This window comes from Lissotriton helveticus, chromosome 6, assembly GCF_964261635.1.
Source record: "Lissotriton helveticus chromosome 6, aLisHel1.1, whole genome shotgun sequence".
In the NCBI taxonomy this organism is placed as follows: Eukaryota; Metazoa; Chordata; class Amphibia; order Caudata; family Salamandridae; genus Lissotriton; species Lissotriton helveticus.
Genome location: NC_136067.1, coordinates 1907316580 through 1907343927, shown reverse-complemented (window position 1 = coordinate 1907343927; position 27348 = coordinate 1907316580). Strand labels below are relative to the sequence as shown.

Here is a 27348-nt window from a genome sequence, read left to right as displayed (position 1 = left end):
ATAGATATGGAGGTTCACAAGAAATTTTTGCGGGTCTTTTGGTTTGAAGCTGGCTTAAAAGGATCTCTGTGGATTTACTGGATCTCCTTATCAAGGTCAATATCCGGCTTATCCTGCAGGATCCCTCCCCTTAAAAGCCTTATCACATGATTCAGCTATTTTTGCTCCTTTGCCTGCTCCATTATTCTAAAAAAGGAGTTATATGACTGGGTTGCCTCAACTGCTTATATCTGAGCTCTCTTGCCGGCTGAGCTATGATTTACCTTCCTCAAACTGAGAGTTGGTTTCTTAGCTGGTCCCACTAATAGGTGGTGTATCCAGTTTATGATCTTTCACTGGCGGACTACATTGCTGTCCTTTTGGATCCAGAATACAATGAGAATCTATTTCTGCTCATAAATCCGGTGTTGTGAGTTAGCTGCCTTTTGATGAAGAGTGGGGGACATGTGTGTGCGCAACACCAGTGTACATGAGCATTTCAGGGGTGCTACAGGGTGTCCTTTGGACACCCTCAGCCAGATTCATCAACCAAAATTGCGATCGCAATAGCTGCGAATTAGCTATTGCGATCGCAATTAAAAGAAAAGCAATTCATGATGAGAAAAAGTAAAAAATTGCGAAATCGCAAAAAAAATTGCGAAATCGCAAAATAAATCGCAGAATCTAGGAGGTACCCCTATAGCTAATCGGATTTAGCGAGAACCCATGGATTCTGCGAAATATATTGCAAACTCGCTAAATAATCGCTAACGCAATTCATGAAAACTCACAAATAGCGAAAAATCCGAAAATCGCTATTTGCGACGCGCAATTTAAGGAGAATCCAAACCAGGTGGCAACCATGAAGGAAAAAAAAATTAACGAGCCACAGGTGCAGGCCTGAACAAACACACTTAAGGAGACACAGTAGGAGCATGAGGACTCTCACAATGCCAGGACTCTACATGGTGGTCAGGCGGCGAAGGCTCCAGGCTGCAGCAAGGAACAGACGCAGGATCCAGGAGCGAATATTCTGCCAGCGGATCACCCTTCTTGGGCAAACTGCGGAACAAATCTACTCCAAGTACCGTCTGAATGGGGCAATGATCACTAAGCTGATCCGGGACCTCGACCCCCTGATGCAGCACCCAACAAGGAGGATCCATGCCGTGCCCACCCATGTCCAGGTCTTATGAAGCCTGCACCTCCTGGCCTCCGGAAGCTTCCAGGGGATAGTCGCTGTTGCAGGGGGGATCTCCCAGAGCACCATGTCCCGATGCCTAAGGAGTTTCCTGGAGGCAATGCTGACCCGGCTACACCATCACATCACATTCCCGACCACCCAACAGGACTTGAATGAAACCAAGCTTAATTTCTACAACATTGCGCAATTCCCACATGTAATAGGATGCATTGACTGTACCCACATCCACATCTGCCCACCTGCACAGACAGAATACATGTACCGGAACCGCAAGTCCTACCACTCCTTGAATATCCAGATGGTGTGCAACCCTAAGTCAATCATCACGGACATAGTGGCACAATACCCGGGGAGCACACATGACTCCTTCATATTCCGGCACAGCGGCATGCACACACGACTGGCCAGGGGAGACTTTGGCGAAGGACACCTACTAGGTAAGTACACATGCCACCAAATAGTACACTGTGACCATGTAGCTGTGCATAAAAGGCACTCACCCTCTGCTCCTTTCATTCAGGTGACAGCGCCTACGGTCTCCGTGAGTACCTCCTTACCCCATACCTCAACCCTGCAACACTACAGCAACGGCGTTACAATGCTGCACACATACGCACAAGAAATTGCATTGAGAGGACATTTGGGCTTTTGAAGAGCCGGTTCCGCATACTTCACCAGACTGGTGGGGACCTCAAATACGAGCCTGAGGTCTGCTCCCGCATCGTGGCCGTGTGTGCAATACTCCACAACATTGCTACCAAGTGCAGGATACCTGTAGAGATCTCTGGCAGTGAGTCGGAAGGGGACAACCGCCCACCTGCACATGTGCGGCATGCACGCAGGGAGAATCCTGCAGAAGGACACAGGCGCCACAACCAAATCACTATTAACTGTTTCTAGTGCACCCCCTCCCCTCACCCAACACTTCACTCATGCATGACAATTGAAATAATGAAATGAGTCAGATTAACTGGTACTGAATATATGTTATTGTTTTGTTCACAATAAAGTGGAATTTTTTCTCACAGTTACATGTGAGCTATATTGAGTCATACGTACCCATGTATGTGAGGAGGGCATGCTTGTCTCAGCAGCATGACCCTTCATGGTACAAAAGTAATAGTCAATGGCGCCTCCGGGCAGACACTCCCAGTCGCCTTTCCAACTCTTCCTCAGGATTTGCCAGTGAGGCAGCAGTGGGCCTGGTGCTGCGGCAGGGCACTATCACCAGTGGCACCGATTGGCCGCTGTGGCTTGAATTCCCCTCACTTGCGTCATCCCCCCCACCTGCCTGGCCATGGCCAGTTGCCTGTAGACCCTGCACTGCAGTTGTAACTTGCTCCAGTGCCCTAGCGACATCCTGGCAGCATTGGACCATTTGTACTTGCATGGCCAACGAGCGTCGTGAGAGTTGGGAGGTGGCATTCCCTATGATGTGGTTTGACGGCGTGTACGCAGACAGGCGGGTCAGCAGCTGTCGGTGGCGGCTCCGGTTGACGTCCCGCTGGGTCAACATGGCCTGGGTGTTTGCCTCCACTGCAGCAGTCATCCTCTCCATCCTGTCTGAGAGCTGTCCCACATTCCTAGCGGTCTTGTGCAGCTGTAGGTGACGGGCCTGCTTCTGGTGTATGCGGAGCATACGGTGCTCAATTGAGAGACCAGGTACCCGCACATTCACCCCCCTGCCAGCACGTGGTGTAGTGTTGCGCCGCTCCCTCACCAGTCCGCTGGACTGTGTTCTCACAGTGGCAGTGCGCCGGGTTTGTTTCCGTGCTGCAGCTGCTGTTGTCAGTGCCACTGGCATGGGTGTCACACGCTGCGGTTGTGGCGCGCCTGTTGTTGCTGAGGTGGCACTGTCCACAGGGGCAGGTGGTGGTACTACTGCTGGTGCGGCAGCTTGCCCTGATGGTCCTGGTTGAGGGAAATCATGGACGTCTCCCTCGGTGTCCTCAGGATTGTCTTCTATTTGCAGGGCCTCGCTATCAGTGCTGGGTTCTTCAGCGCCACCTGTGATGTAAAGTGGACGTTGATTAATGACATGTATCTTGCACATGGAAGGCTGCTACATGCATGCAGGCTACCATTCCCTGACCGGCTGTAGGATTGACTCTCACTGGACAGGTCTGCAGGGGAAGTTAGGGGGCAAGGGAAGGGAAGTAGGTAAGGCAAGGGAATGGGCTACAGAAGGGAAGGAGCAAGGGAACGGAAGGAGCAAGGGAAGGGAACGAGAAAGGGAAGGGATAGAAAGGGGAGAGAAGGATCAAGGGGGAAAGGAAGAGATGGGTGGGAACAGGAAGGTAGGGAAGGGAAGGGAACCACTTTTTATAAGAGGAGTGTACATAAAGCATTCATTATTCCAAATTCCAGGTTATACTTAACGATCAAATGTACACTTGACTAAAAGTATTACTATCAATATATTTAATTGTTTTATATAGATCTTTCATTAAGTATGTATTTGTGAGGTCTTTTTTTGTGATTTTTTTTAATATGTGAGAAGAAATCAAACATTGTTTTATTATGTTCTAGGTACATCATCAAGAGAAGGGGACAGTAGAGCTAATCCGTTTGTGGAACCCTTGGTGTCGAACAGAATGGAATGGGCCTTGGAGTGACAAGTATGAGTTTATATTTATAATCAAAATATTGAGACACATTACATTACATTTTTGTGAGCAGGGTACTTGGGAGGGATCTACAAGCATCCTGTGAGCACCTGTAATGCAATTTTTTTGCTGCTTGGCCATATTTTGCTATTATGTGATACCAAAAGTATTATATACTACAATGACAGAATTATGACAGTTAATTTAAAATAAACATGTCCCTTGAAGTAAAATAGAGGGACCAAACAGTGAAAGTTAGTGGGCATTGCTTACTAGAGGTTCTACATAGCTTAAAGCACTCATGAGATGGTCTTAAGGCTTAACCAATTAAGTCAGTTATAAGGAAGCCAAACATACTGCAGCGGCCCTTTCAGGTTAGAACGGTGGGGCGGTAGGTGGGGGAATTTCAACAAATGACCATGAGGGAAAATTATTTATTTATTTGAATTTCCCTCGTAGTCGTCTGTCGAATCCCCCCCACCTCCCCACTGCTCTAACCTGCAGGTGCCGCACCTGCGAACATAAATACTGTGCACAATAAACTCTCAACAAGGAATGCAGCACATATATAAGGAGGTAGTAAGAAGGAGAAATAAAGATATTTCTCCTTGTTGTGCCTCTCCTGAGAACGCGTATCTTTTTAGCGCATCCCTAGGTCTACCAGTTCTGGTAAATCTGGAAATGAGTCAAAAACCATGGGAGTTGTGTGGGAACACCCGCCCAATGACCATGGAATGACTTCCCAGGTCAGAGTAAGAAAACGCAGTGATATGCGCTGCTTTGCCTTACTCGAGGTTAATGGAGCCACTCTGTCCTCACAAAGTGTCCTTGTGTTGCCTCATAAATCACATGTAAGGTTTGTGCTGCTCTTGCACCGCAGTGTGTGGTGTAAGAGTGACTCAAGCCAGCTCATGAAATGGCCCTTTGGCTCGAGGCTACAGTGCAAATACTGCAACCAGAATTTAGTATGACCAATTGATGGCTTTTGTTTGCAGCAGCCCTATGCTCCGACAAAAAGCGAGCATGGATTAGACGCAAAAAGACAACTTGACGTGATAGAGTGTGCTTCATCAACTAGTAAAAAAACAAATTTTGAAAAGTTCCAACCTGCTTTTTGTATAAAAATTGTGATGTTTGTATTTTTTGATTGTGAATTAAAGAAAATACTGTGTGTGTTTGATGCACAATCGTTTCTGTATTTTTGTGTGTTGCTTTGAGGTTCAGGTTGTAAAAGTTGCTGAGGCCGTAGTCCCTGGCTTCTAAAAATGACTTAGTTAGGGTTAACAGCAGCCAAAAGGTTCCTCTAGTGAATGTTGATGATTTGGGCAGGATGGTGGAGAGAATATGCAGGGAAGTAGGCAGGTAGGACATTAGGGAATTGTTCAACATTGGGAAAGGTATGATTATGTTGACAAGCATATCCTGGGAGGATGTTCATGTAAGAGTATAACCGAGGGTAAATTGGGAAGAAGGTGCAATGGCAGATATTGTTTTGGGGGTGATTGGGTGGGATTGGGGGTAGTTCTCCTGAGGGTCCTCAAACAGCAGACTTTATATGTAAGCACGGATTTGTGCTTCTATACATAGAATTAAATTAAAGATGGATAGTTGTCAATAGCACAGCATGTTTTTCACCTTGAGGTGCAAAGTGACATTAAAACAACCTGAGCGTTTCTCCCTTCAAAATGATCAGTGCATTATTGCCAGTATTCATTTAAATTTGATGCACTGCGGGTTTTGACACATGAAGGGTTGCATAATCTGACGAAGTCACTGTCCTGTTGAAGAGAAAGGGAAGGAAAAGGTCTCACATGATATCAAAGATTGAACAGCTCTGGGCACTTCTAACCATATACAAAAAGGATACAAAATCACCCTAATTATTACATGGCTCATATTTTAGTTGTCTGTTTTGAAATAACTTGGTTTAAACCTAGCAAATGAGCATATGGAATAAAACACAAAGAATATTTCAGCAGAAATAAGTTTAGGATATGAAGAGCATAATAAATATAAATAACCTAATGTCCTGAAAATGAAAATCCTAAAAATTATAACAAGGACTTATTCATAACTAGTAATTCAGATCATGGTATGCCACTTTCTACAGTGTGCGCTGTGCATCGACCAATGAGTAGGACTCACCTGTCTTCCTCCCCAGGTCAGCTGACCTTGGTTAGATTCTGCAGTGGACATGCTACTGGAATGTTCAGTCAGGGGAGCATAGGCAGAGTCAACACTAGCAGCGGAGTTGCTGTGTGATCTTTGCATTGCTTGAAATCTGGTGATTTTGGCTCCTTGGATTCTTCTTCAGGTCCAGAAAACCCCCCACTAAAACAAGCTAGGAGCTGACCCCAGTTCTAATTGTATATTGGAAGATATCTGGATTTCCCATCTGTAAGCAGGGACTCACCTTCCTTCAAAGCGCATGTCAGAGCACTGTAAACTCCTACTGCATGTTGATGAGCATCTCTGGGCTCTAGCACTAGCTTTTAATAGTGTGGTCAACCATTAAGTACCTAGTGGATCTTCTGAAAACTCTCAATATAAGCCACTTCTACAGGACAGAATGCACTTCTGGTGTATTCGGGTAACAAAAAACCTCAACCTGTCTTCATGGACGGTGAAGGTCCTCCCCGTGCTGCTGCAGTCATTATAGTTTAGCACCTCCTCAGCCCCTTTGCTGTCCTTCTGCAAAGAAAATTTCAATGCCCCTACTCAGCAAGCTGATGGCTCTCGAATTTGATGAATATCCCAAACCCGGAGCAGAGATGAATTCTTCAATCACCACTGATGTGGGACCCTGGATTTATGTGGAGCAATCTTAACCAGAAATCTGAACCCCTCCTTTCTGCTAAAGTTGCAGACCCTACTTATGCATTCCAACAGTCAGCTCTGCAAATGGTTCTGTGCAGTTCTCTTTCGATTAATCCACTCAATCTGGTTCAGCCAAGTGTTTGTCTAAACTATGAGCTGGATGGTGGGGTGCAGCTGCAATCTACAGGTAGGTGGGGATACGGGTGAGTGTCTGCACGTGGATGGGGGGTGCCGCGCTTTCCAGGCTCCAGCGCCTGCATTCCAGCCTCCGTAGGAACATGAAGCAAGCGGCCTCCCTCCCCTCTCTAAGCCAATCACAACGCTGCAATTGCAGCTTTGTGATTGGCTGGGACGCCGACCGCATAGGGGTCTATGGGGAGGCCATTTTCTCCATGTAGGCTGCATGCAGCCTCCATGGAGAAAATGGAGAGTGCGCATGACTGGTTTGGTCGGCCCCGGAGAGCCAACCAAGCAGTCAGGGCCTGCAAAATTGGGCTAGCCACTCCTCCCCTTCCCTGCCCTGTTGCAGGACCGTGAACCAAACCCTTCTTGCTGACACCTTGTTCTTGATTTGTAGATTAACTATATAGCAGCTGATTTGCCATTTCAAACTATTCTTGGTATCTATGGTGAGATAATTCTGAACTCAATTGATATTTTAAATTAAAGCAGCCTATTGAAAGTAGGTTTTTTACAAGGATAAAACAAAACAAAGACTTGTGATGAGAAATTTGCTTCATCCACAGAATGACCCTGAACTATGTATCCAGTCGAATACAATTGACCCTTCGAATGAATACAATTAACCCCTCGAATGATGCAAAGGGCACCTGGATATGGCAGGCACTACAATATCTAAGTGAGAAATAGTAATAATTAATTGAGGAGTTAAATGGCTTGCTGATGAAGGCAGTAATAAGGGCAAGTCAAACATTTAATGATTTTCCCGGAACCGTATGGAGACTTGATAAATATGATTATTTTTATGTGTATTTTCTCTCTTGAAATGTTTTAATTGCCTGCATATGTTCAGTACCCCAGTGTAGGAAAGTTTCCTTTTTGACATGATGCACCCCACTTTTTGCCTAATACCTGATGTAATTTCGACTGGAAGTCCACTGGGTCCCTGCTTACCAGGTCCCCAGTGCCAGAGTTATTTCCCAAAACTGTACCATTGTTCAACAATTGGCACAACTTCAGCTCCACTTGTAGTCCCTAGTAAAAAGTACCCCTGGTAGCTAGGTCACGGGGAAGGAAGAGGTACCCTAGTGCTGCAGCGTAAATTGTGCCAGCCTAGGTACCCCACAGCAAGCTCATGCAAGCTGCCATTGCAGGCTGCGTGTCTTGGTTCAGATGAAACTGAAGAGCCGACATGGCACATGTCTCTGTGTGCCATGCCTACAGACACTGCATGAGATATAGGTAAGCCACCTCTACAGCAGGCCTTACAGATCTACGGTAGGGTGCATTATAATCCATGTGTGGACATATCTGCCAGAGCAGATATGACCCTACAATGTCTAAGTCCATTCTTAGGCATTGTAAGTGCGCAGGAAAGCCATAAAGAGTACACGGACTTGACACACGTCATTACGAGTTCCCCAGCTACATGATAGTGTCACTGAATCCTAAGATGTTTGGTACCAAACATCTCATCTTAATGAACCTGCACGGATGCCAGTGTTAGATTAATTAATAAATGCACCAGAGAGCACCTTAGAGGTGCCCCCTGAAAACCTACCAGCTATTAGTGGGTTATTGACTGGTCTCAGCCAGCCTGCTACCACTAGACTTGTTTCTGGCCTCCTGCAGTGAAAGCCTTCACTCTCAGAGTTTGGGAAGAAATCCTGCTCTGGGCGACTTGGTTCACTCCTCGTCCAAGCAGGATTTGGCGTGCAGGGCTGGAAGCTTGAAATGCCATGCCGCCTTTGCTATGCAACCTAGGCCTCTCAAGCTAGTGGACGATGCCAACCCCCTGTCCTGTCCCCACTTTTCGGCAGGAGGACTGGAGGGAAAGTTTTCTTAGACTCAGAGGTGTGCCAACACCTAGCCAGTTCCACCTCTAAGGAGGGGCAGCACATGTGGATCACACTTTTCAGAATCCTACATTAGGAGGGAATTAGCCTATTAGGATCAGGGTTATGCCCATTTCCCACGGAAAAGTGGTCATATAGAGGGTGGAGTCACCCTAAAGGTAGGTAGCCCATTGGCTACTACCTGGTACTACCCTTAATACCCCTATATTGAGTATTTAGGTGGCACCCCTCAACCAAGAACTTCAGATTTAATGGACCTAAAGAAGAAGAGGGCACAAACGAATTGCTGAACACAAGAACGGAGTGCCTGCTGCGGACGTATGGAGCGAACCCCTGCCTGCCGCTTCTTGACTCAACCATCGCGGAGCGTTGTCTTGACCTGCCTCTGTGTGGCCTCTAAGAATGCCAGTAGGCCACCATCCATTCAATAGTCACCTCTGAACTCCCTTTGGAGTACAGCTATTCAACTGCAAGCCACAGGCACCGAAACCGCAAAGTCTGTTCCATCGACTTGCAGCTCCCAGGCCCGACCAGTGCAGCAACAGACCAGGAAGAGGTGCTCATGCTCTGGAAGGTCAGATCTATCTCCTCACCAAGTTTGGTGGCACCAGGTCCGATAGGAGCTATGTAGCACCAACTCCCTGGGTACCGGACGCCCTGCAACAAAGACGGATATCGTAGAGTCCAGTCGGGACTCCAACTGCACCAGAGCCTAGCAGCCACCAAGGGACATTCAGACCCCTTAGGCCGACTTTGCGAGTGGCCTAGCACTCAAGAATCTGCCCCTGACCCTGAAGAGCACCTTTAAGCACCAGCCCAGTCAACCAACTTGCTCTTCACCCAGCCCCCTCAGCGTAGGTACCGACAAACCGGCTGTGATTCCATATCCCTAAGGCCCTTGAGACCACAGCTCCAGTTTTGGAACCCTCGCACTTGCCAGCAAGTCCCCTTGTGCAGCTTGTCTCTAGTAGGCCCCCCTTCCCTGTAGAGCCAGCAACCAATGACACCAACACCCTTCTCCTGGCGGAATTCAGGACGCACCGGACAAACTGCTGGTAGGAAATTGGACCTGAGACTCCTGCTACTCCAAACCTGGAAGGGGAACCTCTACAACTGTTTGTTCTGTGTGCATTACTTACCTACTTTTTCTTCCTAAAGGATTGTATTTTGCGTAATTGCACACAACTTTGAACTGTTTATATATCTTTGCGAATTTATCTAAAATACTGTACTTACCTTTGAACATACTTCTCAGTTGAAAAACATATATAAAAATAATTGTTATTTTTCTAAATTGTCTCAGATTTATTCTTGAGTGTGTATCTGTCTCATTTACTGCCTCTGTGAGTACATCACATGCTTTGCACTACCCTTTGATAAGCCTCACTGCTCTCCCACACTGCCACACATAGAGTGTTAGAATTGTCTACTTTTGCCTTACTCAGCCAATTGGGGACTCGTTGGAATCTCTGCACAGGTTACTTATTTTTAGTGCACTATATAGAGAGCCAGCTTCCTACACCCAGTTATAGTGACAGACCATAAAAGGGAGCCAAGAGGGACATAGAGGTTAGGCCAAACTCCTTCCATTCATGAATACACATTCAAGAAAACTCTAGCCTGTTCTGCTGCTATGAGAAAAATTGTATTCCTACACAGGAAAATGTTATTGTTGTAGGCAAGGTTACTATATCTATTTTTCAGACCCACGTGTTGTCAGTCACAAGTTTGCAGAGGAATTCCCCAAAATAAAGATGATACAGAGGACACACATCGAGGGAGTGACATGAGGACAGCAGATGCTGATGGCTAATCTGTCCATGTCTTATATCACCCCTCATGAGCTAGGCTAGCTTGACTCCAGTGGCATAGCAAGCACAGGACCCACTCAAGGTGACAAATGCCAAAAGAACACTTGATGGAGGGAACGCTAAACAATGTCAAACATTTATCTCCAGCACAGAGATATGGGTCTAAATCCATTGTTGTTTTGGTCACTATGCCATTCCAGTTAGGACCCAGCCATGTGCAAATCAGTGTTGGCCTTGCACCCCTTGGGAACAGCCCATTCCAAGCTGCCAGACCAAGTCCTGCCAGAAACATGCATCCTGGGACCGGTTTCAGAATATCACCCTCATTAGCCTGGCTAGCTTGACCACAGTGGCGTGGAGAGCACAGGACCCATGTCTGGTCATACCCGTCTCACTAGGGGTGACAAATGCAAAAAGAACAATTGATGGACAGAATGCTGAACAATGTCAAACATTCACCCCCGTAGAGAGATCTGGGCCTAAATCCATTGTTTTGTTTGCTCACCATGTCATGCCAGTTTGGAGCCAGCCATATGCAAATCAGTCTTGTCCCTGCTCCCCATGGGGGTAGTACAGTCTGATCTGCCAGGCCAAGTCCTCCCCGGACCTGAAACAGGCATCCTAGGCCCTATTTTGGGTATCACCCCATATCAGCCAGGCTAGCTTGACTACAATGGCATGGTAAGCACATGACCCATGTCTAGGCATACGTGTTCCACTCGGTGACACAAATGCAAAAAGAACAATTGATGGATGGCTGCTGAGCAATGTCAAACATTCACCCTCAGTACAGAGCTGGGGCCTAAATCCTTATGTTTATTTGCTGACATTGCCATTCCAGCTATGTGCAAATCAGTCTTGACCCTGCTCCTCATAGGAACACTCCAGCCGAAACTGCCAGGCCGGGCCCTCACCGTACCGGAAACAAGCATTCTGGGACCAATTTCAGGTTGTCCCCCATCATCAGCCAGACTAGATTGACTCCAGTGGTGTGTCAAGCACGGAACCCAAGTCTGGGCATACCCAATCCCTCTCGAGTGACAATTGCAATAGGAACAATTGATGGACGGATTGCTGAACAATGTGAAACATTCACCCCACGTACAGATATCTGCGCCTACATCCATAGTTTTTTTCCCATAATGCCATTAGATTGGATTGGATTGGATATGGTTTTTATATAGCGCGATAGCTACCCCAGGCATCCATCACAGATTGGACCCAGCCATATGCAAATCAGTCTTAACCCTGCTCCCCATGAGAACAGTCCAGCCCGACTCTGCCAGGCTAGGTCCTCACCAGACCAGAAGCAAGCATCCTGGGACCTGTTTCAGGTTATCACCCCTATTCAGCCACCTAGCTTGAATCCAGTGGCATGGCGAGCACAGGACCCACCTCTGGGCCTACCCATCCCGATCAGGGGTATACAACTACAGATTAATAGGGGTATCCCAATCCTTATTTGGGCTGGGGACTTTAATATTCATCTGTGCAAGTTTAATGGGACTAGAGTATGCCCAGTAGAAGACTTTCATGGTAACCCACTGTCACATTTTATCCACAATGAGTACGATGAAACCCTGCTTTATTACAAAAGTAAAATCTGGGTATAATTAATGAAGTGAAAGAGGGAGCGCAAGTGTCAACATTCAGACCGGGCATCCAAGAGTCTATTATTGACTTCATTTTAGCTCCAGCACATCTGTATGGGAAAGTGGTGAGTATAAGTACCCGATTTACTTCCCACAGTGATCACGCCATTCTATTCATACATTTAAGAATCCTGTCTAAAGCTAAAGTTCATAATGAGGTAACTGAATATATGAATTTGATCGGGAAAAATGGCTATCAATTGATATGGTCATAGGTCCATAAGCTAAACCTCATTCCTGAAATTTTAGCCCAGGAGGATATATTATCATGTCTGAACACATCCCCTTCATTCCTGGTTACCCATTTCTGCACCCTTTTGGCAAAAATAAAAGTTGCACTCACCCGGTTTAAGTCGCCAAATGTTACTACCAATATTGGGTCGTTTGACACAGCTTGTTGCAAAGCTAGAAAAACCTTGGTTAATGCCCTAAAAACTATCCTAGAGACCCCAACAAGATTTTTGAATTACGTAACAATTATAAATTAGCGAGGAGGGTATGAGACAAGGATCTCAGAGCTCATGCTTGGGAAGACCTTAAGCAAGCTGCCATTTCGGGCAGCTGCAGAGACTATTGGAAAATAGTGAAGGCCCTGCATTTCAAAGAGCCTAGGGATCCTATGTTAGATGTACACGTAGATGAAGAGGCATGGGTGAGTTATTTTGAAAATATATTTGGTGTATCAACTCCCTCTAACCCATCGCTGCCTAGCTCAGCACCTCTACTCCAGGGAGGGCTGACCTTCTCTCCTTCAAGGCGCCAGGCCGCAATGGGATCTCTATTGACCTTTTCCAGGATAATTATGAGTTTTGGGTCCCTCTTTAAACACATTTTTTTTTTGTATTTAATATTAGTCAGATAGTAGGTCCCCCTTCATCCTAGAAACAGAGCATAATTGTACCTATTATCAAAAAAGGGGACAGGGGGGTCACCAAAGAACTATGGTCCTATATCCCTCCTCGACACTACTGGCAAATTTATGGGATGGGTCCTCTTAGCCAGAATGGAGGCGTGGGCAGAAACCCATAATATTTTTATGAAGGCACAATATGGATTCCGTAGGGGAATGGGCACGGTGGATAAATGCCTAAACCTCTCCTTATCTGTAGGGAAATATACAAAGGCAAAAGGCGGGAAGATCTATATGGCCTTCATGGACCCTACCGCAGCCTTTGATCGTGTTTCCCATTCGAGGCTGTAGTCCTTGATGGAGGGGATGGGCATGGTTCCGCCGATAATCGCCTTTATACGTCAGCTGTATGCCAATGCCACCGCTTGTGTTCGGTATGGCAGGAAAGGGGAATGTACATGCCACTTTAAAATCAAAAGGGAGTAAGACAGGGTTGTGTTCTTGCCCTGTTTCTTTTTTCCATCTACAAAAACAGGGTAGAGTCCTCCCTGTCTGCTTTACCCGTGGACGTGTCTAAATTTGATCATAACCCTCTCCCAATATGCCAGAGGAGAGATATACCCCCACTTCGAGCTGGCAGGAAAGAAAATTAAGGTTGTCGATTCCTTATCGTATCGGGGAATCCTTATTGATAAGGATTACACATGATCCAACATGCAAAGGAGCCTCAATGCTGTCAAAAGATTCACAATAAAAAATATTTTCCTCGCAAAAACCTAGGGGCATATTATCAAGGACCGGTGTTAAAATTATCGCCGTTTTATCGGCAGGAAACTGCCGATAAACGGCAATAATAAGCTTGATAATACGCCCTTGTTAATTAATATAGGAGCCCATGTTAACACAAGAACATGGGCTTCTATGGGAATTAACAAGGGCGTATTATCAAGCCCATTATCGCCGTTTCATCGGCAGTTTCCTGCCGATAAAACGGCGATCATTTTAACACCGGTCCTTGATAATATGCCCCATAGTCCGCTGCAATTTATTAGACAAGAGTCAGGGGGATGGCTAATGTCGATCAGTTACAGCAAGTAGAAGACAGCTGCTTTAAAAACTATGGGGCAGATTTACGACTTCCAGAGCATCTCTGCTAATAAGCAGAGATGTGCCAGCAGAGTTGCGACGCATCTGCCCACCCGTGCATCACTACTGATGCACCGCATTTACAATGCGGCGCACCGTGGCGCTCAGATGGGCAGATGCGTGACGCACCCTGCTGGAAATTCGGCACATTGCTGGAGTTGTTTCGCAAGTGCGACGCAGCTCCAGCAAGGCTCGGGGGTGCCCTATCTGTAACATGCTGCATCAATCCTTACGCCTGCTTCAAGCAGGCGCAGGGTTTTGATGCAGCATGGCCCTAAAAGTGACTGAGTTAAATCTTGTAGATTTCACTCAGCCACATTTAGGAGGCGTTCCTGCACTGGAACGCCCCCAATGCGCCATAACGCCTACATGTGGCGCAGTGCTTTACAATGTGATGCATTTCCCAGATGCGTCACGTTGTAAATACCCCGCAGCATGGCGCTGGCTTTGCGCCACCACTGCGTCACAAAAGTGACGCAACGGCGGCGTAAAAGAGGAGCAAGGGGCTTGTAAATCTGCCCCAGAATGTCCTTACAGAAATGAGCCCCAAACTATATTTTACATCTTGAACTGGGTCTTCCTTACCTTAGTGATTGCGTAAGATTGGCACCAGTCCTGCTGTGGCTTTCACTTTGGCTGAGGTCTACTGTGGACCTGACACAAACTATTATCAGGGATTGCTGCAAGTTGGATTACTACAAAAGGATTGGGTGGTTAAATTATGTAGAGGTCCAACTGAATGCCCTAGGGCTGGGAGAACTATTTAAAGACCCTAATTCCTGCAAAAGGATCACAAATAAAAGAATAACAGACGTATTCAATCATACAGCAAATTATGATCGAAGGGTAAAGAAATGTTTTCTTTACTCTTCCATTGCCTACAATCTGGTTCCTGCAAAACCTGGGGAGGGTTTCTGTTATATATCTTCCATTAATAATGTGCAGCATAGATTTATTCTATTGTGTTTCCGATTGAATATGATTCCGTTACTCCTGGGGTATCCGGCAAAATGATATAAACTGGCAGACCTGTCACCTTGTCCCTTCAATAACTTTGCTGTGCAGTCAGACCCACACATATGACTGTTTTGCAAAAACTATTCTGATGATAGAAAAACATTCATTCTCCTAATCCTGAGGTATCATAATTTTAAACAGTATCGGGTAGCTATGTATTTTTTAAAGGCCTTATTCGCATCCCTTTGCATGATTTGCGTTATCCTCATTGCTGTGGGCATGTTTTAGAAAGAGGAAAATGGTGGGATGATTCCTTAACAGTAATGATTAATCTTAACTTTAAAGGATTTTAAAAGTTTTATCTGAAGGGATTATTTGATCATGGCAAAACTGTTTAATTATTTTTAACACTGTACATAGGTTTATATATTTGACATGTAGATTTTATAATATTATGTCTAAAGATCAAATAAAGCTGTGTGGTTTAGCAGATTATAGGTTACAGTTGTATGGAGATAAAATATGGAAAAGATGAAAAAACATTTGTTTCACAAAAAATAGAGAATACAATTAGAAGAAAAAATATACTGAATATTTTTTAAAACACTAGTTGATGTGTAGTAGGACTAGGTTGGTGAAGGAGGGACGAGGAAGAGAAAAAAACACATCTAAAACATAACTTGATTAAATGGCTGCAGATGTCCCGTAGTTGTAGTGGTTGTCTTTGTAGGAGCATATAGACAATTGAAACAACCATGGAAATATGAAAGGAGGGCGTGGGCTGCCACAACATGCATTTGTGGATTTGTGATCACATGGGTCAAAGATAGATTCCTGTTGTGAATGCTATAGTCAGCCACTGACCCACCTGACCTCTCTCATAGTGTGTGGCTTAGCTGCTCAACTCTAAACATTTGATTTTTACTGTTAAGCCTTTTGCTTGTAAACATTTATGTGAAGAAAATATTCATGGGTCTGACTGAAATGAGTAGATTTAGTGGTCAATAAAAAATTTAATTTGTTGATGAATCATAATATAACATATTCAGTAAGTATTATTCTTTCACGTGTGCTATGTCTTACAGTTCCTTGGAATGGAGTAAAGCAAGACCTGTTGAACGGAAAAAACTTCTTGAGAAAAAAGACAATGGAGAGTTTTGGTACATGTATACGTTTTATGGTTTTTTTCATTTTCCAATGAAACATAGTTCTTGTATGTGATTCATGCATATGCTGTACATGCTTCTAAAACGTTTTACATACTATTCTGAAATGCAGTGGTCAGTGTCTACCTCATGTGTATGTGGGCTGACAGATAGTCATAATTTCATTTATTTAACCCCCTGGTTTTTCCAAGTCTTTCATTGGTTCTTTCAGGGTCAGATAATAAGATGTATGTCCCCACTATCCCTATAGTCCATAAACAGGCACATACACACACACACATATAGACACAAACATATCACATAGAAAAATTGAAAGTTATTTAACAGTACTCTCTAATACAAAAAATAACGAGAAGATTTGTGTTAAGATTGGGATGAAAATAATGGAAAACTTTAGTTTCGGAATAAGAGAACTTGAAAACCATGCAATCAAGATTTACTTTGTACTCTGCCAATTCTCATTGCACCTATAGAAGCTGTAACCCAACCCTGTAAGTGTTCAGTGAAAGGAGCTGCTCTAACATCTAAAGTGATACAAACAAAATGACATTTGACCAGCTGGAATACGTTTGGGCTGTCTCCACTACAAGAATATATGTATTGGGGCATTGAACCACAACATTCCAACAAAAAAACAAGTTTAAATTTGACTAGTTCAATAAAATACCAATTAAATCAAAAGCTGCAAAAGACAGCAATGATCAATTCCAAATCAAACTATAATGAGCTAGCATTGGCTACAAAGCAATTCCGTGAATGTCCAAACTCCCAAGTGTTAGACACTAGATCTAGTAACAGAGTTTGGCATTAGCATTAGTCCTGGTGCCTTAGGCTCATTATTTACCTTTTGGGTTCTCCTATGTACCTTGGAATCTCAGCAGCCTCCTCCCATTTCCCATTTGTTAGAAATGATAAGAGTTGAAGACAGTATAGGCTTCGGCTGAGGTAAGTATTTGTGTTGGTGTGTCCTTTTGATCAATCTCTGCAATCCCTTCCCCTTCCTAGTGTGCAGTGTGAGGGCAGCTATAATCTCAAATTGGGTACATACATATGGGAGGAACAAGCTAAATGGTACATTGTTTTATTATTATGTGACATCACTGAACTGCTGTCCATATTCCAAGAATTCCATACTCTGTCTCTTTCTATCAAAGATATGTGACTTTTCTTCCCTCTGCTGTCTTTCCATCTCGCCAAATTTATCCAAATCACAGGAAAAGTCACTTCCTCCTTCTGATGTACATTACCCCACCACCACGCCCAGCACAGGGATGCTTTTTCCCCAGTCATCTTCTCCGTAAGTTTAAATCCATGGCCAGGGTAGTGTTTTTTTACACTTTTCAGTTAGGATGATTTTCCACCAATGCACATAAGAGGCAGCTGTAGTCAAGGGATAATTCTATGAAAAATGTACAGTGAACATTTAAACAAAGCACATCTACGTAGGACGTCCATTAAAAAAACATGTTACATATTTATGTGGAACACCTACAAGTAAAAGTAAAAAATTAGAAGAAAAAATTGTATTATAAAATATAGGCAGCAGCAGACAACGAATGTCGTCCTGGAGTGGTGGGGATTTTGCAAATGCTTTCAGTGGCCAGGTATTCTTAGGAAAGTGAGACAATCCCCACTTCTCAGCAAGGTTGTGTACTTTTAATGGCCAAGTGCCTGCACCTGTCAGTAGCAAATAGATAATTTGGGCAGTGGGTAACAGCACCTCTACATTTCCATTTGAAGTACTGGATATTGGTATAAGGCTGCAGGGTACAGGATGGGCAGAAAAGTTCATGAATTGTGGCCCTAAGAGCACAAATGAAGACAGTCTGTAATACTTGTAATGGGAAAGTGTCTTTACTAGTCAGTAGCAGCAGGTACTCCACGGAAGTGAGTCCCAGCACTTATGCTATGCTATGCTGATTTGTAAAGTGTGTAGTTTCCCGAAGGGTTACCAGCACAGTGTGAGGCATAGCCCGTGATGGCAAATCAATACTGGACAGAATGGCTAGTGTGGATATAGCCACGTTCTAAGCATTTTCCTGAAATGGATCTCGGATGTATGACATTACAACACAATCTTTTACAACGCATACCTTTACAACGAAATTTTTAATACGCAAAAACGTTTACAACGCATGTATTTACAACGCATGTTTTTACAACGCAGGTACCTTTACAACGCATACCATTACAACGTAAGTATTGGTAAGTATCTATTAATTTTTTTAATGTAAATTAATTGAAATTAATATCATTTAATTTAATATAATTTAATTTAATTTCATTTAATTAATTTAATTTAAATGTAATTTTACTTTATTTTTACCCTGTACCCCTGTACCCCAAAAACCCAAAACTGACCTTGAACCCTAAAAATACCCCTTTACCCAAAAACCCAAAACTGACCCTGAACCCTAAAAATACCCTTTTACCCAAAAACCCAAAACTGACCCTGAACCCTAAAAATACCCCTTTACCCAAAAACCCCAAACTGACACTGAACCCTAAAAATACCCCTTTACCCAAAAACCCAAAACTGACCCTGAACCCTAGAAATACTCCTTTACCCAAAAACCCAAAACTGACCCTGAACCCTAAAAATACCCCTTTACCCAAAAACTCAAAACTGACCCTGAACCCTAAAAATACCCCTTTACCCAAAAACCCAAAACTGACCCTGAACCCTAAAAATACCCCTTTACCAGAAACCCAAAACTGACCCTGAACCCTAAAAATACCCCTTTACCCAAAAACCCAAAACTGACCCTGAACCCTAAAAATGCCATTTTACCCAAAAACCCAAAACTGACACTGAACCCTAAAAATACCCCTTTACCCAAAAACCCAAAACTGACCCTGAACCCTAAAAATACCCCTTTACCCAAAAACCCCAAACTGACACTGAACCCTAAAAATACCCCTTTACCCAAAAACCCAAAACTGACCCTGAACCCTAAAAATACCCCTTTACCCAAAAACCCAAAACTGACCCTGAACCCTAAAAATACCCCTTTACCCAAAAACCCAAAACTGACCCTGAACCCTAAAAATACCCCTTTACCAAAAAACTCAAACATATAACATTTTAAATTTAATTATATACTTACCAATACTTACGTTGTAATGGTATGCGTTGTAAAGGTACCTACGTTGTAAAAACATGCGTTGTAAAAGTTTTTGCGTTGTAAAAGTTTAGTTGTAATGGTAGTACGTTGTAAAAGTTGCGTTGTAAAGGTTGTTTCCCACGGATCTCATTTGTTTAGTTTCGCAAGTCGGCCGGCATAGAATTTCAAAGTTTTAGAGTCAAGTATGGAAAGGATCTGTCGCCCTATCTTGTCCTTTGAATTCAAGGCACCTTTAACAGTTGCACATTAGAAGATCTTAGAATCCTTGACGGGGTATGAGGTTCCAGAAGGTCCATGATTCCTCTATGAACCAGGCAAAGTGTCTTGCAATGGATTCTCTCTTTTACAGGGAGCCAGTGCAATGTGGCTTATCCACTGTTGATGAGGCATGTTTGGGCAGTCTGAGAACCAGCATAGAAGCTTCATTCCAGTTCAGTTGCAGTCTTTTGATGATGTATTGAGGGGCACCAAGAAACAAGGAGTTCCCGTAATCTAGACGAGACAGGATTAGTGGTTTACCACTATTCTGCCTGGGAGAGTGGGTAACAGGTCAAGAATTACTCGCAGCATTGTGATCTTACCGAAACAGGAAGCTGTGTGTTTTTGTGCCTGAGCTTTCATAGTTAAGGCACTGTCAAACCATTTATCTTTGCTCTTTATGGGGGAAATGTGGGTTGGGGGTGGTCCTAAACTCTCTGGCCATTCTATATTCACTTGAGGGTTTGGTTTGCTTCCCCAGAACCATCACCTTTGTTTTAGCTCCGTTTAGTTCTCCATCAACAATGCAACTTTCTCTTGGTGTCCGATCAGATGTTGTTGATCTAGACCTGTGTCTGGGGAAAGTGAGGTGACAAATTGTGTATCCTCCACATAAGTCACAATCAACACTCCACTGCCCACATGCATCAAACTGAATTGCATTCGCAAACGGTGTGAATCGCAAAATTCGGCCATTTGCGAATGCAATTCATTGCTTTGGGATGCATTAAGCTTTTTTGCTTTTTTCGCAATTTAAGAAGAAATCGCAATTTTGCGATTTCTTAAATGCAATGCATGATTTTTTTCAATTGCTAATTTGCAAATAAGAAGTGGTAAATTAACATGAAGTTAAACTTCATGGTAATTTGCGAAAACTTTCAAAAATGCACAAAAGTGCATTTTTGAAAGTTTCATTTTACACACACACATGCCCTTGGGGCATGTGTGTGTGTAAAAATTACTTAAAGGTACATTTCAGGGGTGCAGGGGGGGGGTCCTTTGGACCCATGTGTGTGTGTAAAAATTACTTAAAGGTACATTTCAGGGGTGCAGGGGGGGGTCCTTTGGACCCCCCCTGCTCCCTTGAAATTGCATTCTCATTTTGCGATTCCTTAATTGCGAATCGCAAAATGAGAAAGCCTTCACATTCATTCATATGGGCCTCTAGGTCCATAGGAATCAATGACAAGAGATTTCTTAATTGCGATTCGCAAATTGTGAATCGCAATTAAGGAACATTAAGAAATCGCAAAAAAAATTGCAATTTCTTAATGCATAGCCATTTGCGAATTCTTAATTGCGATTCCTTAATTTTCGCAATTAAGTATTCGCAAACGGGAACATTGACGCATGTGGCCGCACATTCCTCGACAAGGTCTGCGAAGAATGTTTACCGCTGAGCTTCCTTTGTCGAGCAGCAGTTTCAATTCCTCCAAGATCGCTAACAGTAAGGTGGTCACAGTGCTCTGCTGAGGCCAGAAACCAGCCTGAGTTGGGTTGAGGAGCGAATTGTCCTCCACAAACTGAGTTTTGGTTAACATGTCTTTCAAGTATCTTCCTCATGGCTGGGAGCAGGAAGACAGGTCTATAGTTCCCTGGGCACAACGTGTTAAGATTAGGCTTCTTTAACAGACGCTTGCCCACAGCATGCTTCCACGCTTGGGGAGCTATGCCAGTTGAAAGAGATAGGTTGAGGAGCACCAACATCGTGTGAAGGATTGCTTGGGCACCTTGTACAAGAACAGGAATATGAGGTGTGGCAGGATCCAGTGGGAAGCCAGATTTAAATTTGTCAACTATGGCAGGGAGCAACTCTATAGTGATGGGGGGAGTTTAAGAGAAACGTACTGAATTGTGGAGCTGTAATGCTGGGTAGGGGGTGACAATGAACTTCTTGTCTGTTGAAGGTTGCTATAGATAGCTGTCACTTTGTCTTTGAACTAAACTGCAATATTTCATCTATGAGCTGCAATATGTCAATATCAAGCACAGGATGTTAATGCAAAACAACAGGATACAAGTGTAGCCTTAACAGTACAAACGCAGGTGTGTAAAGTGTCAGGCCAAATGTTAGGTGCGCAGAAGTGGCTTAAGTCTCTAAAATGTACAAATATGGCTCCGTGCAGTGGTAAACTTTGCGAGGCTTACGTTGTCAGCTTTCTGTTGCTGATTGCTGAATACAGATGTTCACCTGGTTCTAAAAACGTGCAACTTTTCCCATACAGTAATGGTGGTGGTTAAAAATTACAAAATGATGCTGCTCTAGATGAGTGCAAATATTGGAACTAAATTGCACTAAAATATGCCAAACGTGTCCTACATTAGTGCAATATACACCAGTCAGGCATCTTGTAATGCATTTCAACTGACCAATTATGCCATCTCCCATCAATACAGTGCTGTTCTTCACCTGTCTCCTTTCTTGATTGCAGAGTTGTCATTCCATACTAACAAGTTAATTAAATACACTTTATACCCATATTCTATATTTTCTCATCCGCTGCATGCTTAACTTCCAACTGTGTGATGGATTCCACTTAAACATGTTTTATGCTTTCTATAGGATGCCTTGGGAATACTTCAATGAAGAGTTTTCATGTCTATATATTTCCAATAGCACCCCAGACTTTTTGGACTTTGGAATTATGAGGACTGCTTGGCACAGGAATATGTTCTACGGTCATTGGTGTAAACAAACAACTCCAACAGACAAGGGTAATTCTACATGGGCCTCTCTCTACCAGTCCTATAACCATTGATCATGAGAAAAATTCCACACCAGCTACAACTTGACTATGTGTTTTTGGAAGTGTGTTTACCATAGAATGAGTTTAGTTATCGAATACGGAGACCTCATCAAATCAAATATATTTTTCATGGCATGTTTCGTTGGAGGAAAGATAAGGGTTGTTGGTCAAAGGTATTTTGAGGTTTAATATATGGTTATGTATAGTCAGGGAAGAGAGGTAAAGGACCTTGAATAAACATGCAATTCTGCATTGATTCCACTATTCATGAAACTTTTATCTGGTAAACATATTCAAGAATGTCTAATGCGGATCTCCATTCAAAACATGTTGTACAATTGAGAAAAAATTGTGCATATGTAGCCAGTTTTCCAAATATTGTGGCTTAACGGCTTTGGCCTTTACACTCAGTTCTCAGTTGAAACTAGTGCTTTGCTCTAATAGTTAGGGGTTGATCAGGTATTGGACTTGACCCAGTTTTCTGAACCTCTTTCTGTTGGCTTTTAGGACTCTGTGCACTTTACGACTGCTAAACAGTGCTAAAGCATTTGTGCTCGCTCCCTTTAACATGGTGAAAATGGCTTATATCCAATTGGCCGATTTATTCACTTTTAGGACCCTAGTAAAGTGGTACCACATGTACCCAGGACTGGTAAGTTAAATGCTATTAGTTGGCCTGCAGCACTATTTGTGCCACCACTTAAGCAGCCCTTTAAATCTGTCTCTGGCTTGCCATTGCAGCTTGTGTGTGCAGTTTTATACTGCCATTTGGACATGCAAAGTAAACTTTTGGTGGGCCTAAACCGTCTTTTTATTACATTTAAGTCACCCCAGGGATATGCCCTATACAGCCCATTGGGCAGGGTACTGTTATTTTAAAACGTTACAAATGTACTTCTGAGTTTTACATATCCTGGTAGTGAAAAACTCTTAGATTTGTTTTTCACTGCTGCAAGGCCTACCCCTCCCACAGGATAGCATTAGGTTACCTTATTGCATTCTGTAAGTGATAACATTTGATTGGGAGCCGGTAGTAAAGCCATGTTTGGTGTCTGAAAGTCAGAGCTGATGGTTCCTCACGAACGGTACCCTTCAGCACTAATGCTGTGATAGGAATAATAGAAGTTTGGAGTGGCCAGATGAGGGATAGAGCTTTAGGGAGGGTACTGCGGAAAGGGAGGCCGGGAACAAGATGATGAGCCATTGTAATTATGTTTAATCCTTGCACTAAACTAAGATTAGTGTATGGTATATATATATAATCAGTGGGTTAACCTTGCCCTCTTACCTGTGTGAAAAACTGTAAATACTTCAGTTGTGTTAACCATCAATATTCGACAGGCTAATGTTCATGACTGTGATTGGTTTCTATGACTCAACAATATTCTATCATAACCACAGATATTTAAACATCCGTAGGTATATTGGTGTCTTGGCTTATTTAGAGCTGTGACATTCAATTTGCATCAAGTCTTTACACCTGGTTTACCTTGAATAATCTTTAGCCTGAATGTTCATTGAACTCTGGCCATAAGGCATTGTCCTTCCCAGTCAGCTCTGAGGGAAGCCGAGAGAACCGATGGACAGAGCGGTGCTCCACTTACCTGAGCTGCAGCCAGATGAGGTGATGCTTGTCCTCCTACTTAATAGCAGTTCTCAAGAGGAGGATTTTCCATGACCTAAACTAACAGGTGGCATGGTTATGAGTTGGTTTTGATTCTTTTTTCACGTTTTTGCAGTAGCGAAGCAAAGGTCCTGATGAAAGCAGTGGACAGTTATATCCATACATGCTGAAACATGTTGACCATTATTTAAAACAAGCAGTTATTTGTTAAATCTGCTCCAGTTTTGCACTGTTTTTAAACTTTGGAAGTTTTGAGAGACACCTAATAAAATATTTCTTTCTCTCTACTCTCCAATTTTATATACGCACTATATCTCACATTTTCACGATTTCACGCACTGCATACCAGTTACCCTAACACTCTTGGTTTTGGTACCTCCCATTCCTTTATTACCATTCTCTAAGGTCTGGCAACAAACACTTATAACATCTAGTGTTTGCCAACATTTTCTCCTTGGGGTAGGGAGAACCCAAATGATGCAAAGGGCGGTATCGTGTGGGAACTGATCGGTTCTTTTTATACCTCTGTGATACCATGTTGTGCCTGCAATACACACTGGTATTACTCCTTTTTTCCTTTCTTTCTAACAAATTGGTCATACCCCGAACAGGTATTCAAGATGTCCCGTTAGACCCATAGACATTTGGTGTGATGTCATAAGTGGTTTCTACTGGGGGTTATGTCTATGTAGTGGTCTTTAAATATGCCCTGAGCCCCTCTGACTCAAACTGTTGTTATTGTTTTTCATAAGGCATTGTCACATTATCAAGCTTTTTTACTCATTGCACATTTCAGCCTTGTTAAACTTCACAACTTCTTTATTTATACTTAGCGCTGTTAATCCTCAGAAGCATAAGCGTAATGAGTTCTGGACACTGTGAAGTCTTAGTACTCTCTAATACATAAGGCATACTCGAGTGCTTATTAGTGTTGGTTAGTAGACTTTGTTCTATAGCACGCAATGCGCACCTCAAGTGATAATAGTTCTGCAGTGGTTCACAATTCAATACTCCTCATTCAAATGTCTTTGTTTACTGGTGAGTTCTATAAGGCAGAATGGGCATTGGGGTGTGATTAAATTCTCCCAATAATATGCATCAGAGTTCTGGTCTTACTCAACGCATCGCACTAAGGAATTGCCAAAATGCCTCTAATACTGGCTTAACATGTACAGCAAGTTTCTTACTGTAATTCCAGAAGGTTTCGTTCACCACAAGGACCATGACTGGGGACCGCTCCGAACTCTATGTTTTGGTGGCTGTCTGCAATCATGAGCAGTTGGCATTCGGTGGGTCCGGTACCATGGATCGGACAAGACCTAATGCCTTTGGAAGCATATGGCAGAAATTCTAGAACAATAACTGCATGTTGGTCTTTGAGGCATTTTGACATTGTTTACACAAATGCGTGCAAGATTGGTTTACAATATCTGGGACCCCTGTTATGCGCAAGGTGGGTTTTGATACTTGTAAAATTAGGGACGATGCACCAAAAGGAGTACTCGGAAGCTCCAAATCTTATTTCCAAATTTCTTTTATTTAATTAGTTCTCATAAAAACAGACTCCTCAGCCAATGCGTTTCGTTCACACTGAACTTCGTCAGGGCTATTGAAGTGAGAGAACAGATCCGCTGTAATGAGCTCCTCCTAATACTGTTACAATTTATTTTACAGTGGGCTATTTCCAAAATATGGATCACAAAACAGCCAGTCACTCAATTAGTGATCCAAGGTGTTTATGTTCTCTATAACAGAATAACCAGCTTAATCCCACAAGCTTAATAACTTGAGGAGGGTCCCGCCATAGGTCTTGGCCGCCCTTTCAAATGATTCGTCGTATCCCAGGTGAAAAGGAAAGGCACCGTCCCTAATTTTATGAACTTTGGGATCTGCTTTGCAAGAGAGTAGCTGTGCGGCATACTCTGGACGTTTTGTGCACAGCCCTTGGACTTTGACTTCATACTTTGGAATATCATGTGCATAACTAAAGTCAGCCGCTCTTTCTTTCTCAATTGGGTTTTGATACTTGGTATAGTGAGTCCATGAATAAGAACAATACAGCGCACTGCACAACACATATGAACGGTTCCATAAACAACACACCAATCCTGTAGAAAACTTTTTAATGGTAAATTTGGATTTTAAGTCAAAATTCAGAAAATTTCACTTTGGGCCATCTCTGACAGGATGAAGGGAGGAGCTGTCACCTAACATACTGGCACCTAAAAGGGACTACTCCAGCACACTCACATAAGAACTTCACCATATTTGTGACATCAGACAATCTAAGGCCAGGGCAATGAGGAAGGAAATGTCATGTACATCTGTAGGGAGAAAACTCTAGAAGGTTCTCCCACTTTCCAGGTGGACACCAAGTATAAATTGTGGACCCTCAGTTCCAACACTTCAGATTACTTCTGGACCTGTGGACCCTGCAGAAGATGGACTGCCCAGCTGTGTGAAGTCTGCCCTGCTGACCAAGCACTGCTCTGTGGCACTGGGACTCTTCTGCTGTTGTGGGCTGCCATGCTGAGACGTGCCTTCCGGTTTGGAACCAGAACCTCCAGCGGGTCTCCAAGGATAAGTCAGCTGACCTCCTGTTCTGAGGTACAGGGACTCAACATGCTCCTCATTGCAAGACCACACATTCCAGCATTTGTTTGGTGGCTTCTGGAAGCACTAACTCAATGTGACCCATCTCAGCGCACCTCAAATCAGGACTGGGCATCGCAGCTCCTGTTTGCCAGCTTTGCAAGCACCTACCCAGCGGAGTGCATCTCGACTGCGACATCCAGCCCCACTCAATGTTTCTTGTTTTCATCTTGACTCAAGTCCTCACAGCCCAGCAGCTTCTTCAACCTCAATGCCAACAGACTTTGCATCTCAAGCTCCCTTCAATGGACTCATCAGCCTCGGCTGAGCACGACCCATCTTGCAGCCGGATCTCACATTTCAGCTCCCGTCGGCTCCTTGATGTCTGCTCTGTGCAGGTCCTCTCAAGGACTTCGCATCTCAATACATCTGAACACAAGTTGCTTTTAGCAGCAAACTGAACTCAGTCCTGTATCCAGCCTACACTTCATCGCAGTAGGCCTGGTTTACAGTAACCGGATAACCTCAATATGTACTTCTTGCTTCAAAGTGCTACTTTTCTGTAAATCCTTTGAAATTGCCTACATCTAGTTCTACTGACTGGCCATTGATCTCATTCTTGCTTCTAAGTGATACTTTTCTTAAAATCCTTTGAAATTGCCTGCATCTAGTTCTACCGAGTGGTCATTAATTTCACAGGCGAAGGCCTCACGCAATGGTGGTATTCTATGGGGTAAAGATACTGCTGTGTTTCTTCTTGCCATATTGCTTCACTTTG

The 27348-nt window shown here is 43.6% G+C and overlaps 1 protein-coding gene across 1 annotated transcript in view; it reads left to right on the top strand.

Annotated features, from left to right (window-relative positions):
- The window catches only part of LOC144762929 (calpain-13-like), a 449243-nt gene that overhangs the window by 333761 nt on the left and 88134 nt on the right, over positions 1–27348 (top strand). Inside the window, exons 10-12 of the mRNA XM_078648231.1 lie at positions 3713–3801; positions 16144–16218; positions 22171–22322. Of these exons, the coding sequence (XP_078504357.1) occupies positions 3713–3801; positions 16144–16218; positions 22171–22322 (316 nt within the window). The remainder of the gene's footprint in view (positions 1–3712; positions 3802–16143; positions 16219–22170; positions 22323–27348) is intronic.